At 37.8% G+C, this 13,716-nt stretch overlaps 1 protein-coding gene across 1 annotated transcript in view; it reads right to left on the bottom strand.

The window, feature by feature from the left end:
- SPAST (spastin) overlaps positions 1 to 13,716 on the bottom strand; it is a 40,321-nt gene that overhangs the window by 1,971 nt on the left and 24,634 nt on the right. The window contains exons 6-16 of the mRNA XM_035892360.1: positions 13,311 to 13,444; positions 12,901 to 12,994; positions 9,993 to 10,067; positions 8,690 to 8,761; positions 8,092 to 8,167; positions 7,471 to 7,562; positions 5,592 to 5,671; positions 4,724 to 4,766; positions 4,060 to 4,139; positions 2,947 to 3,017; positions 1,006 to 1,046 (exon numbers count right to left, since the gene is read on the bottom strand). Coding sequence (XP_035748253.1) covers positions 1,006 to 1,046; positions 2,947 to 3,017; positions 4,060 to 4,139; positions 4,724 to 4,766; positions 5,592 to 5,671; positions 7,471 to 7,562; positions 8,092 to 8,167; positions 8,690 to 8,761; positions 9,993 to 10,067; positions 12,901 to 12,994; positions 13,311 to 13,444 — 858 coding nt within the window. The remainder of the gene's footprint in view (positions 1 to 1,005; positions 1,047 to 2,946; positions 3,018 to 4,059; positions 4,140 to 4,723; positions 4,767 to 5,591; positions 5,672 to 7,470; positions 7,563 to 8,091; positions 8,168 to 8,689; positions 8,762 to 9,992; positions 10,068 to 12,900; positions 12,995 to 13,310; positions 13,445 to 13,716) is intronic.

The following is a 13,716-nucleotide window of genomic DNA, read 5'->3' as shown; positions in this document are numbered from 1 at the left end:
CATAAAATGCTGTCAGCCAGGTAATCCCGATTATCTAACCTCTCCGATTCAACATGGGCCTTTCAGTTGTTTGCTGAGGACACAATTATAAGCAGACATCTCCCATATAGAGAAATGCCCAGACATGATGGGAGATGACCAAAGTGCGTGGAATGAGCACTCGCATTATTAAAGCGGTATTAACATTACAACTGGAGAAGATTCCCCGTGTTTCTTTGGGACACAATACTGTTTACAGGCTATTGGAGGTAAACGTGCATTCACAACAAGTTATCACAGATGTTCTCATCTTCCTGCAACAAATCCTTTCAGCTTATCCATAGCCTTAGCCATGATCTCAGGCTAAACACAGAAAGCAGCAGGGAATTAATTCCCCTACATAACTGTGGTTTCCACACACCTTTGAGCAGAAACTTTTATACACAGGACCAACCTCTTCCTTTTCTTTTGGTGTTTACTTAATCTATTTTTTTCTGGCTTTATGATGGTCTACGTGAATGAATGTAAGTATTGTACATATACACAAAAAAATCTTTTTTAAAATCCCTAAGATGATTTTCTTTATGTGACCAGGGGGGGAGAAATAAAATACATTATTTGACATAATACTTCTGGGAATATTTTGCAGCAGTAACACTGCAAGAAAATAAAAGCCAGGCCTCTGACATCACCTGACTACTCACTACCAGAAAAAGAGGTGCTCTTAAGCCTGATAACCAACAAACTACACAAAGAACCTCAGACATCTAAGGACAGATTTTCTTCTCAATCACTATTTGTAAAGAATTTTCTTCAATGAAGAAGTAATCAAAACCGCTAATACTCCCAAAACTTATGCTAGGTATTTTGTATGATACTATGTGTAAATAAAGGGACCATATAATGGTCCATGTAAATAAAAAGTTTCGTTGTATGATACTATGTGTAAATAAAGGGACCATAAAAAGTTTCATGTGAGCATGAGTTCTATTCAAAGGGGAAAGTACAACTGCTAGAACAGCATACCTCACTGGCAGACATGTTCTTCACCTGTTCTGGTTTTAATTCTGTAAAAATAAAGGAAGATCGGTGAGTTCCATAATAAAACTTTCATCACTTTGACAACTAAAGCACGTTAAAAGCAGTTTTATTCTGAAAAAATGCCACAGTTAGAAATTATACCCCTCTGCCTCAATACAATCTCCTGTACAGCAAGGTACCTCCTTCTTCCCTATTTATCAGCTCCTCAACCAGGCTGCTCCCACATTTAATCACTGCAGATACAGTACAAAGTGAGGACAGAAGTACTTCCTTCTTCCTAAAGTACAGGGAACATCACACAAGCATAACAGAGCTGCCTTCCCCCATATTACTCCTGGTACCTACAACCCTCCTACCCCTCAAACATGCAGAATTTTCATGACACAGAAAGGTATCGTCAAGCCCAGAATACAGAAATAAAATCAGTCAGGGTGCACAGGAGTGCTTCTTGCCCTGTACAGTACTGGTGGGATCTAATCATTCACATATCCTTCACCTTTTTACTTTTTTTTTTCCACTTGCCACACTGTTATGGTATCAACATATTACAGCAAACTTTTTGATCTGAGAGTGCAAGAAAAAGAATCTAGGCAGGGTTGACAAGGCTAACATTAAAAAACATTTTACAAAATGAAATGGTTTCTATGGAGCAGGTGAAAGAAATAGGTAGCACAACATTTCATGGTCTCTTCTCAAAATGGACTTGCAAGTGAAGTGATTTGTCAGCAAAGTAAAGCCTGCACGCCAAATGCATACATTATTCATTCAATTACTCTAAACAAATAAACTTGAAATCTTAGGAGGCATGATGTCTCTTGTGAGAGCCATTTAATGCAATTCCGTTTCCCAGTTACTATGCAGGATTTTGGAAGATATGCCTTACAATCTCAATAGCTGAAAGTAAGCAGGTAAAAAACCATTACTTTCCAGCAGCTGCTTTCAAACAGATAGTGCACTGGCAAAACTGCATGCTATGGGACTTTTGACTCAATTAAAAAAAAACCCCAAAACCAAAAAAACCCCACCCACAAAGCATGCACAGGCCTCTCCTCCCCACAAATCATTTAAGAGAGCTGCAACAACTTTCATTTACACGTACTAGGCTGACATTACAGAACACTTCTGCTCTGGCTGCCTTTAGTACCCTTCTGTCAGATAGGACAATATATCTGCAAACAGAAAACTAACACCAAATCTTCACAATCTTTTCACAAAATCCCACTACTGATCTCCACTAAACAAAATCAGCCCTTTCAGATGTGGCTACTGGACACATAATAACTAGCTAGTGAAACAGAATAAAGGGGGAAGGTTGGAAAAGAATATTCACTTCTCATGAAAACCGTCTTTTCAAAGATGGAAATGTCACAGGAACAATAAATATAGGTAAAACTCTACTTGACTCACAATTGTCATCAGGATCACAATTCAACATTAAGAAGATTTAAAAATTTTAAAAAACTCTATGCCATTCAAACCCTATCCTAAAAAAAAAAAAAAAAGAAACATAAAATTGCTTCTGTTTTGGTACTTCCTTCCTTTAGACTTGAGAGAGATCTGCCCACTTTTTATAAAGATGAGTAGCAGTCTCTGACTGCATTACTTAAGTAATAATTTAGATACAACAGAGCTGACACCAACCTAGGAAAGATGCACTAGTTAAAAACCCCACAAATATGTGAAAAACACTTCACCCTGCTTTCCTCTTAAGACACAAAAATTGGCTGTTTCACTTGCTGAGGTACTGAAGGGCTTAGTGTAAGGTAAGTCTTATAAAGATGCTATTATGAGGAACAGATCAAAATCCAATCTAAAAAGCTTAATTTCAGAGGTTTAAGAATTATAGAGATCTAGGAAAATACAGTATCTCTAATATCGAGGGCACTGAGTTTTTTCAAAGCCTAAATAAAAAGCTATGCAGCTTACCTCGAATAGGGCCCAGTGCTGCATCCTTGGCTAACGCGGTTAAATCACTTCCAGAGTATCCATCTGTCATTCTTTGTCAAAAGAAAAATTGGGGGAAAGGAGGAAGAAAAAAAAAACCAACCTGCTTCAAATCATATCAATTTAATTGCAGATGATTAAAATGTTACTTAATCAAAACTATTATTTTGACGTTGTTTTGCAAGTTTAATAAACCAGAAGTGCATTAAAACACAAGTGACCCATATTTAAGTCTTTCCCAGACTAAAGTACAGATATTTAAGTCCCAAATAACATTCTAGGAAAAGCAAAAAGATAGCAACCAGCTTGGATTTGTAGATGAAAATTAATCTCAAGTACATTCACTATTTCTGTTAGGAGAATGCCCTAGCAGTAGTTTATCAGCCTTTGTCATAGATTAATATAAAAGTAAAAACTCAGCTGTCCCGTAGTCTTTCAACCCAATCAAAACAATGAGAACCTAATACCACACTTTTATTACGATGTGATCACATGCCCAGTTTTCTGACTAAAACTATGTGCGATTTCAGTTGATATCAGAAAACTTAGTTTCATAATGGGAAGGGGCTTTTTACCCACATTTTCCCAATCAAATACGAAATTGAAAAGAATCTAAAGTTATCCAGTGCTTGTTCTGCTATGTTGGTAAGACCTTCAACAAACCTAGCAATTGACGAGCAAAGAAAAGTTGCTTTTGATTTGACACGCGTGCCAAGTGCAAAACTGGTACTGCCTTTTTGCATCAGGGAGGAGAGCTGGACTGCTTGGGGGACGGGTGGAGAGAAGCATCCCCCTCCCTCCTCCTCCTCCTCCAAAAGAAAAGCACTGATGAGCAGGTTTCAACAGAAACCCAGACAGGTGGTGTAGTTTATAAAAAAATATATAAAGCATATATTTTTTATATATATATAAAAGCATATATAAAAACACTTTCATATAGCCTGACAGGAGACCATCTTCTCAAAATACATGCAATTCACTCTTAGCAAGTGTTATCACTATCTGATGGTTTATATTAGTTACATTTTGAATGAACAAAACTGTCTAAATGAATGCAGCAGATGACTGTATTTAGTATAGTCACAAAATACTTACCTAGCTAGTTGTGCCAACTCTTTTTGGGTCAATGGGCTTCCTTGCTTGCTTAGAAGATTTTTTAGCAAAATCAATCTTGTCTGAAAAGAAGATACATTTATCAGACGTAAAGCTCATTTTCACGGTACACTTAAAATTCTGTTGCAACAACAAAACTACATGTTTGTCAAGTTAGCTTTTGTGCTTCACTGGTTTAAACTTGCCTATAGTGCCTTTGTGATTAGACCGTACACCACCATCTCTGCAGGGGAAGAGATAGGGATTTGGTAATAATGAGATCAAGGGTCGAATCACTTCAAGAATAGTACATTAGAACCCTCATCAAAAGCCCTAATCTGCTGTTGAGCTGAAAAATATTACTGTAAGACAGCTACTTTCGTCTTTTGCAATAAATACTCTTCCTCCAGCCAACCAAACTTGTTCCTGCAAGCCCTACTTCAGACTTGTCTGTGCCTGCCAGTATGTAAGCAACACTTCACTAGCCAAGAAATACTGAGTAGCTACTTCCAGATTTGCTACTAGCACATGTAAAAAAATAAAAGTTAATTCACAGAATTGTAATCATCCTAGGGCAAGTTAAAAATAGCCTGTGAAATGTATTGTATACTCTTTTTAAATAAAATTGATCTTAAAATGATGAAAATGCATGGAAAACAATACTTACCTCCTCATTTGGTAAAGACACATATACCCGTTTGGTGAATCGTCTAGGAAAAAAAAAAAAAAAAAAGATATATTCACACATGCTTTTATAACTTTTTAGTGCATTCAGATCTAACATTTGGTTTGATAAGTGTCAAAACTTCACTTATATCATCAAATTCTAGGGAACAGAACTACAGATTTTAAAAAAATACAACCACCAAATGAACAATATGAATGAGCCCCTTGTGTCACCTTACTCCAATATGAAGTTATGAGACTCCTCCCAGAGAGGAAAAACTCTAAAGGAGGAAATACCACTGACTACCAGCAACAAAATGAAGCATCTCTTCACTGCACAGAAGTCGTCTTTGGTATCATTAAAAATGTGTTTTATGTGTCCAGACAGCGCTGACAGGCCTATTTTCCTCAACCAGGAATGAAAAGAGAAGAAAGTATGAGAACTTGTAGCAAAAAAGTCCTAAGGCAAATCTACAGCAAGATCTGCAACTGCATGGGACGTCACAAGCCCAACATTCACAGAGAATACATACTGGATTTCACTGGTCAAATTTCTTCCTTCATCCTGCCATTAAGATCCAAATAATGAAAAAGCAATGTGTGTGACACAAGAGGGTTAAGGAACACTGATTTGGTCTCAACAGGTACTGATGTTTTAGGCAATTCCAAGGCCATCATGCTTGTGCAGACGTATCCCAGAAGAGAAGAAAGAGGCACCTCTTTGAGAGATTAAATAATTTAACCCTGTTGAATAGCTTTTGCTACTTATTCCAAAACTTAAAACAACCAAAATACTAAGTAGCAAAACCTGCTCTTCATAATGAACGTCATATTATTATATTAAAACAAAGGAAGAGATATTTTGATACCTGAGGACAGCATCGTCAAGCTCCTGTGGCCTGTTTGTTGCTCCCATCACAAGTATTCTGTCCTCTCCAGAAGACTGCACCTATGTAACGTAGGGAGGCAAGACAGCTTTCAGTTTGCATGAAGTAGTAATACAACAAAACCAGTCAGAGGCTTGCCATGCATTCAGCACACTGATGGGATCTTACTGTATATGCTTTTTTTTTCCCCCCCCACGCAGTTAGCTTTAAAACGTTCTTTAGATAAATGTAAAGTCAAACTAGGAAAAAGTAAAAAGAAAAAAAAAAAAAAAAGGAATGTAAACACAGGATGCTACGCCCAAGTTATGTTCCTTGAGCCTTGCAAGAGCACAAACGTTACTGTGGAATTGCACGTTACAGTGCTGGAGAAAACCGAGACTACAAAAAGCACTCAGAAGTCATCCAGACAGAATTAGGTTTAAAAAAGCTAGGGACTTTCTGCTGTTGTGGGTTTTAACACCAAACGTTGTTTTAAAGCCTACAGAGAAAGAGAGAATGAAAGAACTTTAGACTAAGGTACAGCCAGGACAACTAAATGGGATCAGATTCATCTAATACAGGTCTCGCAAGAAGCCAGTAATCAAAATGAGAGGCTATTCAATAATACACAGACACGGTAATTTTTCCCCCAATTCACTCAATTGCAAGATTTGATTTTATACCCAAGACTATGGAGACTTACGGCTTCCAGACTTCAGAGAAAACATATGAGCATCAGAGATGCGTTATTATTCAGCTAGTGTCCAATCCTTCATAGACTTAAGTTCATTGCTGCCTTACGGAGTCCGAAAAGTTCCACAAAAATATTGTATGATATAGTTACACCTTGATCTAAAGTTTGCTAACTTACTCGTTCTGTTTAATTTTCCCCTTTTCATTTTAAGAGAGAACCGTGTATGTGTGTGTAGTAATTTCATTATTTGTCCTGATTCATCCCACTTTGGAGAAGTTTTTGCTGATCTCCTTGTCTCTCTATATACTTATCTTCTCCTCCTGTACCTCATTACTATTGCTTCACCACTATAGCATTATTCCACTGTGCTAGCGGAATATAAACTAAGATTGTTCAATACAAAAAACAGTGCTGTGTGACAGAAAAATATTCTGATATTCATTTGTCTGTCCATCATCCCCCTCCCAACCATGAAACCCAGTTCCTTTTCCTGGGTATTACATACATGCTATTAAATATATTCTGACGGTATCCTGTCATCTCTAAGTCATGCTGCCAAGAAAAAAATTATAGCTCAATAAAACCCATACTAAGACAGAAATTAATCCTTCTGATGTGTCAGAGCTGTGTATACCCATGATCTGAACTAGTCTTTTTGAAATCCTCATCCCTCAAGTCTCACCTTACCCCTTGACAGTGCATGCTTTTGTGACACATATGCCTTAAAAACCAAAAAGACACTACTTAAAACCCACTTAATCTTCCATTACTTTGCCAGAATGAAGAGATGCGCTTCACCAAAACATGCAGTAGCAAAACAAGAATTCAACACTGCCTAACCCTCAAGTGTCCCTCTCGCCCTGTAAGAACATTTGTTCTCACAGCTCCTTCATTGCTGCCATTTGTTATCCTTTCTCCTCTGTCCATAGTCTTTCAACCCATTATTTCAGCTCATCTCCAGATTACTACCTTTTACCCCAGACTGAATTTTCTAGAATACTACAGTAAGCAGGTGAAAAATTAACAGCAACAGAAAAAAGCTGTTTGCTGACCAAGGTGGGGGGCAAGGGGGACAGAGCTAAACCCCAACAGCCAAATCCTTCATGTGCTTCATCTGTAGTTTGTACTGGCACCCACTACATCAGCCAATTCAGCTAAATCAAACAATACCCAAGACTAAATACTTACACCATCAAATTCTATTAAAAATTCCGTTTTTAGACGCCTACTAGCATCATGTTCACCTTCTCGTCTTTCACACAAAAGGCTATCAACTTCATCTAAAAAAACCAAAGAAATACATCTTAATTAAGCATACAACATCAAGTCTTCACATTTGCCTAAATTCTTTTGCTAATATAGGGCTCCAGTAAAAGAGATCACATCTTTACTCCTTAGGAGACAGACAGATCTTAGTAAAGTTTAAAAGCTTGTATAATGTGTTGCCCTTTGAATAAGTAACACAGAACACAGATGAGAGAAAGAAATCCCACTGATAATAAACTGCAACGCAGGGCACACAAAACCCATTCTCATGTTTGAAGTTTAATACCTAAATGAACTTACACCATAAAGGTAGTACAGCATTTGTGGTTTTGAGTGCGTTTCTTCCCACTATTAACACCAATTAAATAAAATAACAGTAATCTAACATGCTCTATATGGAACTACTGATTAGCCAGCAGGTCATACCAGAGACACTTGCTCTGCACTGCACAATTACCCAAAGAAGCTTTCCCAATGATTCCAATTTCGTAAGTCAAAATATTTAAGAAAATACACAGAAGTCAACAACATTTAAGGTCTTACCAATAAATATTATAGAAGGTTGAAGTTCTCTGGCTACTGCAAATAGAGCACGTACCAGTTTCTCCCCTTCACCGACCTAAAACAACAATAAACTGGTTTTGGAGGGGGTTTAGAAAAGTGTTTGTTGCAAGGCAGCTAACATAAGGACCTACAGAAAATCTTGCTGTTAACCATTCACACTCAGTCTGCTCATAGGCACTCAGATTATCACTAGTTCAGTATTATGTATGACAGTATTGTTTATGTCTTAAAAGAAAGATTACAACTTCACTTATGATCACAATTGAGTTGTCAAGAGATTTTGGTGTCTAAATTATCAGACTGAAAGGGAGCTGGGACCCACTTCATTTACTTAAAGAAGAGAAAAAAACCCACAACCACTCATTTATATGACAGCCAGGGCCATCCTGAACTGCAAAAGCCTTTGACATTGAGTTATCACAAGCACAAAATTTTTACTTCACAAGTCACTTTTTAAAAACTTTTTGTTTACTATAGACCAACAGTTCACCAAGGACTCATCAGAAGTCTACGGCCTTCTTGAGCCCCAATTACAGACTGTCTTTTCAGATCAGCATCATTTACAGCTGCTACTTACGTATTTTGAAGTCAGGCTTGCTGCACTTATATTAAAGAAGGTAGCATTTGATTCTGCAGCAACTGCTTTGGCCTAGGAAAGAGGGGGAGGGAAAAAAACCCACTTTTTTAAACCATCACATTGAAGATACCTCTCTTCTTCTGTAGCTAGTACTCATGTCCTGATTGACGATTTTGAAAACCCCTATTCCTTCAAAGGAAGGAATGTAAATGCTACAGAAAGCTTCTGTACAGACCACTTACAAATAAGAACGGATGAGCAGTCGAACCACTAGAGAAATTTCCAGACTCCCTTAGACTTCTCTAATCACATCATCTCCATAGCCAACTACAACTTGCTTACTGAAGAATACAAGTCTCCAGCTCCTTTCAATATATCCTGAGTAGACATCTGAAAAAGTTTTAACTAATTCAGGGTAGCAGTTTGACCAAATCACATGAAAAATTACAAGTTTTTTTTTTTCTCCTTACCCTATCTATACAAAAAACATTTTCAGAGGAAAGCTAGTAAAAAGAATCAGTTCAGCCAGAATGCTCATACAAACTACCCTCTTCTTTGACAGTTTCACCATATTCAAGACATTATGATCCCCTGGTTATACAGCTTGATTGTAGCGATTAGCAATTATGTTCCTGTATATAAGACACAACAGATGAGCCCAAGTGAGCTGCTCAACATTCACACTCCCACGCCTCAGAGCTGATCCAGCTTCTGTATCAGCAAAAGGAGCGTGCAGCTGCAGCCGTGCCATGTGATGCAGGACGATGTGCCGGCTCAGCTGCATCAGGACACGCGATGCACCCCAGCTGATGCACACAGCCATTTCACTCCAGTTTCCCCGAATCGGGCACATCAGGCTGAGAAAACAAGCAGCAGCCAGGCAGTTCCACAGCACTTACGCTTTTTGCACAGCGGCATGGATGTGAGACAACCCCTCTTTTTGCTACTGTGCTCCTTCCCCAATTCCAAAATGCACTTCTAGTATGTTTTAGGGGAGAGCAGACCATTTGTGATTAATCATTGATGTACGCAAAGAATTAACCGTGTTACTTTTACTCTCTCTGAAAATGAAACTTGGACTTGCTGGTTTAAGTTTTAAAATACTACTTGTGATATTGAAAAAAATTAAATAGACAACAGTTTAGCAATTCCCTCCTCCGTAAAATCCACAGTTAAGAACAATTTTGCATTTTTTTTATTGAATTGACACATATCCAGGGAGAATATTACTACACCCAAACTGAAAGCCACCCCTCATGGTTACATTTTAATAACCAACTCATGCACGAAATAATTTTCTCACCAACATTGTCTTCCCATTTCCTGGTGGGCCAAACAGCAACAAACCACGTGCAGGAGCTCTAAGTCCTGTAAATAACTGAAAAGTACATCATCATAAGTTACCTTCAAAGACTTAAAGAAAATGTCGATTTACCTTTGTAAGAAAATGGTTTAAGATTGAGGAAGGGCTCACTGGCAACAGTGGTAGCAATAACAGTACAGGGTTTTAGAGAACTAAATTCTATAACTAACGACCTAATGCACTTTGCTATTGTTTCCCACACAACAGTGAAATTGCCTCATGATCATTCTGTGCATAGGGGCACTGTGAAAGAAGTATTAAAGGCAATAACACATTCCACAAGACAGAGCAGCCTAACAGGTTTAAAGCACCAATTGCGTGTAAAAAGGGGGGAACATGGGTGTGTAGTAAGAGAGTTAAAGCAATGTTCCAGCTAACTCCATATGGAAGAACTCTTACATCTTTCTCTTTTTCCTTTTTTTTTTTTTTTTTAAAATTAAATGTAACTTGAGAAGACAAGCTTTGACCAAAACTATTTAGAATATTACTTAGCAACCACCTACTTTCTCTAAGCACTACTGATAATAATCTCCTCCCTCTCACTTTGCATTGAATTAATCTTTCCTACACTATAAAATTGCACCCATCACATGTAGCATCACAGCAAGCAAATCTACAGATTCTCATAGAGTACAATTCTTAAGTTATTCTTGTAGCCTGTTTTTCCCAGCACTTTGTCTTTATTACTTTCCTCAAGAGTTTCAGAGTTCCTTTTTTGGTCTCACACTCACCCCTCCATTCCAGCTTCCAATAATTCCACCAACCAACCAAAAGGAATAGCAGGGAGTCTCTTATACATACACACCATGCCTAACCACCATTGTCAGCAGGCACTCCTTTCCACAATATCCATGATAATCAATGGCTCCATTACCAGTGTAGTGTTTCTAAGACTACTGACCAACATGCATTTTCCCTATTAATTTCATCACTCACAGCATTTTGTTTGCACTTGACCTTGATCACTAAAAATAGTCATCCAGCATGATCCTATTCACTAATACATACCACCTACATTACAAATGGATTGCAGCGCTTTAACCCGGATAACTACATTCCTCAAGTATTTCTGCTTCCCATGTGCATCTCCCGCCTGACTCCTTTTGTTTGGAATCATTCTTTGGGAGTTCCACCATTTTCAGATAGTTCAGACCAAGTCTACAACTCTCCTTCACCTTGATCATTACCCACACAGTTCAGCTGCAACTGCCATTTATCACTGAGACACAGCAAGTTTTTAAAGTTTTTGTTAACAGACTAATCATGCTAAACATGGTCTGAACTAATTGCTAGCATTTCATTAGCATCTTACCACTGAAATGGTTGCAGCCAGTGTTTTCTGTTTATTCACCTCAACTCTTGCTCCCCTACAAAAACACCACTGCTTGTTTAAATATGAATTTGAGTTCAAAACTCACTAAGGTTAACACTGAAGTAGTGTTTAATTTTCTAAATATTCCCCTATAGTTGCCACATCTACCATGTTCATTTACAAGGAATAAACCCAACCTCTTTTCTTCCAAGGGACATTTAAAAATTCCCAGGATTCTCTGCCCTTGTTATATCTCAACCTACACCAAGGTCAGGTCCATTGCTAGCTAGAGTAACATGAAGACAACCTGATTGAAAATATCAACTGTTATTGGAAAGAGTCATAACAAATCCAAGCCTCACATCTCAAAGTCCTTCCCACCCAGCTCATTGTATTAGTGTTACTGAATAACAAACTTGACACGCTAAAGCACTGTAATAACAGAGACAGTACAGTGACATTTTCCTTCTGCGTAAGAATACCAGAGCATGCATATTTGATGCCAAAGCTTTGTTTTCCTCAGGGCTAGTATTCCTAAGATGCTATGCCAGGTTTAGGGTTTCTTCCCCGTGATGCTTCAAAACCAGAAACTGCATTAAAGGAAAGAGGAAGACCACAGAGCAACTCCAGTCACCCATCAATGTGACAAAAGAGACCCACAAGCAAAGAAAGAGCAAACAGAAATTTTGCTTGAATAATCAGCACTGCAGTAAAACATTGCATGCAATTTCTGCAAGAGTCCAGCAACTTTTAGCAAGTCCAGCTTTTAAAAAAAAATAAATTGGTCATTTTCTAAAGTGGCTCAGAGAATTCTAGTCATATATGGACCAGACCTGAATCTAGGCAGTCACAGTAGTTGAGGTACCACATATGATAAATAAAATAAAAGCCTAAATGACCAATTTCCACTCAGCCAAGTAAAGAGGAAATCTGCCCTCAAATGTTACACACCTCAGTGTACTTGCTTGTTCACTACCACACTTCTTCGCACACTCTCCTGCTGTGAACAGACTATTCAGAATGTCTAACCAACATCCACACAGAGAACATGACCACAATACCAGTATAATATTTTTCAAATCATATAGTGTCATGGCTTAATTTACCTACAAAAATCCCATGTGTTTCACTTTTCCAGTTATGGGCTTCGTCCTTTACATGTCCATATAGGGTTGGACACACAGCTATAGCTCTGGAACAGTCAGCCTCACAAATTGTCAGGATTTTTTTTGGTTTGTTTTTTTAGGAGTTTGTGGTTTGCTGGGGGGTTTTTGGGGTTCGTTTTGGTTTTGGTGGTTTTTTTTTTTTTTTTTTTTTTAAGCAACTACCTCAGTCACTTTCTCCAACATTGACTAACCAGAAGATGAGGAATATCATAGTATTTTAACATATAAATTCTTCATTCTTCTTTTCCAAGACGGCTATTGATAGCAATCATAACCAGTGAAGACAAGATTCAAGAGCCCCCACTTCATGTGTGAAGCACAATACATTTCTCTGATTCTGTGACAGTGATAACAAAACCCTTTTGCTTACCTCAGGTCTAAGAGAAGGAAGGATAACAATTTCTTGCAAGGCTTGTTTAGCCAGTTCCTGCCCTGCGATATCATCAAATTTGACAGCTGGCCCACTAACAAAGAAATGGAATACTAATTAGTCTAACAATGAGATACTCTTTTTCAGCTGCAGCTGACTAATTTAATGCATTTGACTATTTACACAGAACCCTTTTGAGGAAATCTACAACTTATATTGCTAAACATTTAAAAATATAAGCATTTCTGATTTGATTTTTCATCCTTTTGCCAAAGTAACAACAGAAAAAAAACCACACCCCAAACACGCACAACAAACAAAAGTACTAATTTTCATTCCAAGTGGACCAAAACTGTACTGAACAAAAACTGTTTTTCTGCATTCAAAAGCCCACTTTTCTTCAGACTTACCTATCAACAATTTCATTGAGGATAAGATTAGCAAGATTACTGTCCACATTTCTAAATATCTTCAAGTCTTTCTTTTTTCGAGGAGCAGTGGTAGGAGTAGAAGGCTTATTTGTTCTGCTATTTTTAGGTGCAGCCTAGAGGGGGGAAAAAACCCAAACAACAATGTGATACCTTTAAAGCGTACTGTTAACAAAATTAATACTACATTTCATACACTCCAATAAAACCTAATACGTTAACACATACCAGATATTCTGATGCTGTCTTTTGCTACAAATCATACTATCATATTCAGTCACAGGTAGAACATCTTAGGCTCCAGTGGAGAGGGGGTTTTTTGGTTTGGGGATTTTTTTGTTTGGTTGGTTTGGTTTGTATTTTTTGGTGGAGTTTTTTTGTTTTGTTT

The sequence above is a fragment of the Egretta garzetta genome, unplaced genomic scaffold, assembly GCF_000687185.1.
Source record: "Egretta garzetta isolate BGI_Z169 unplaced genomic scaffold, ASM68718v1 scaffold130, whole genome shotgun sequence".
Taxonomy (NCBI): Eukaryota; Metazoa; Chordata; class Aves; order Pelecaniformes; family Ardeidae; genus Egretta; species Egretta garzetta.
This window is presented reverse-complemented; position numbering and strand designations above follow the sequence as displayed.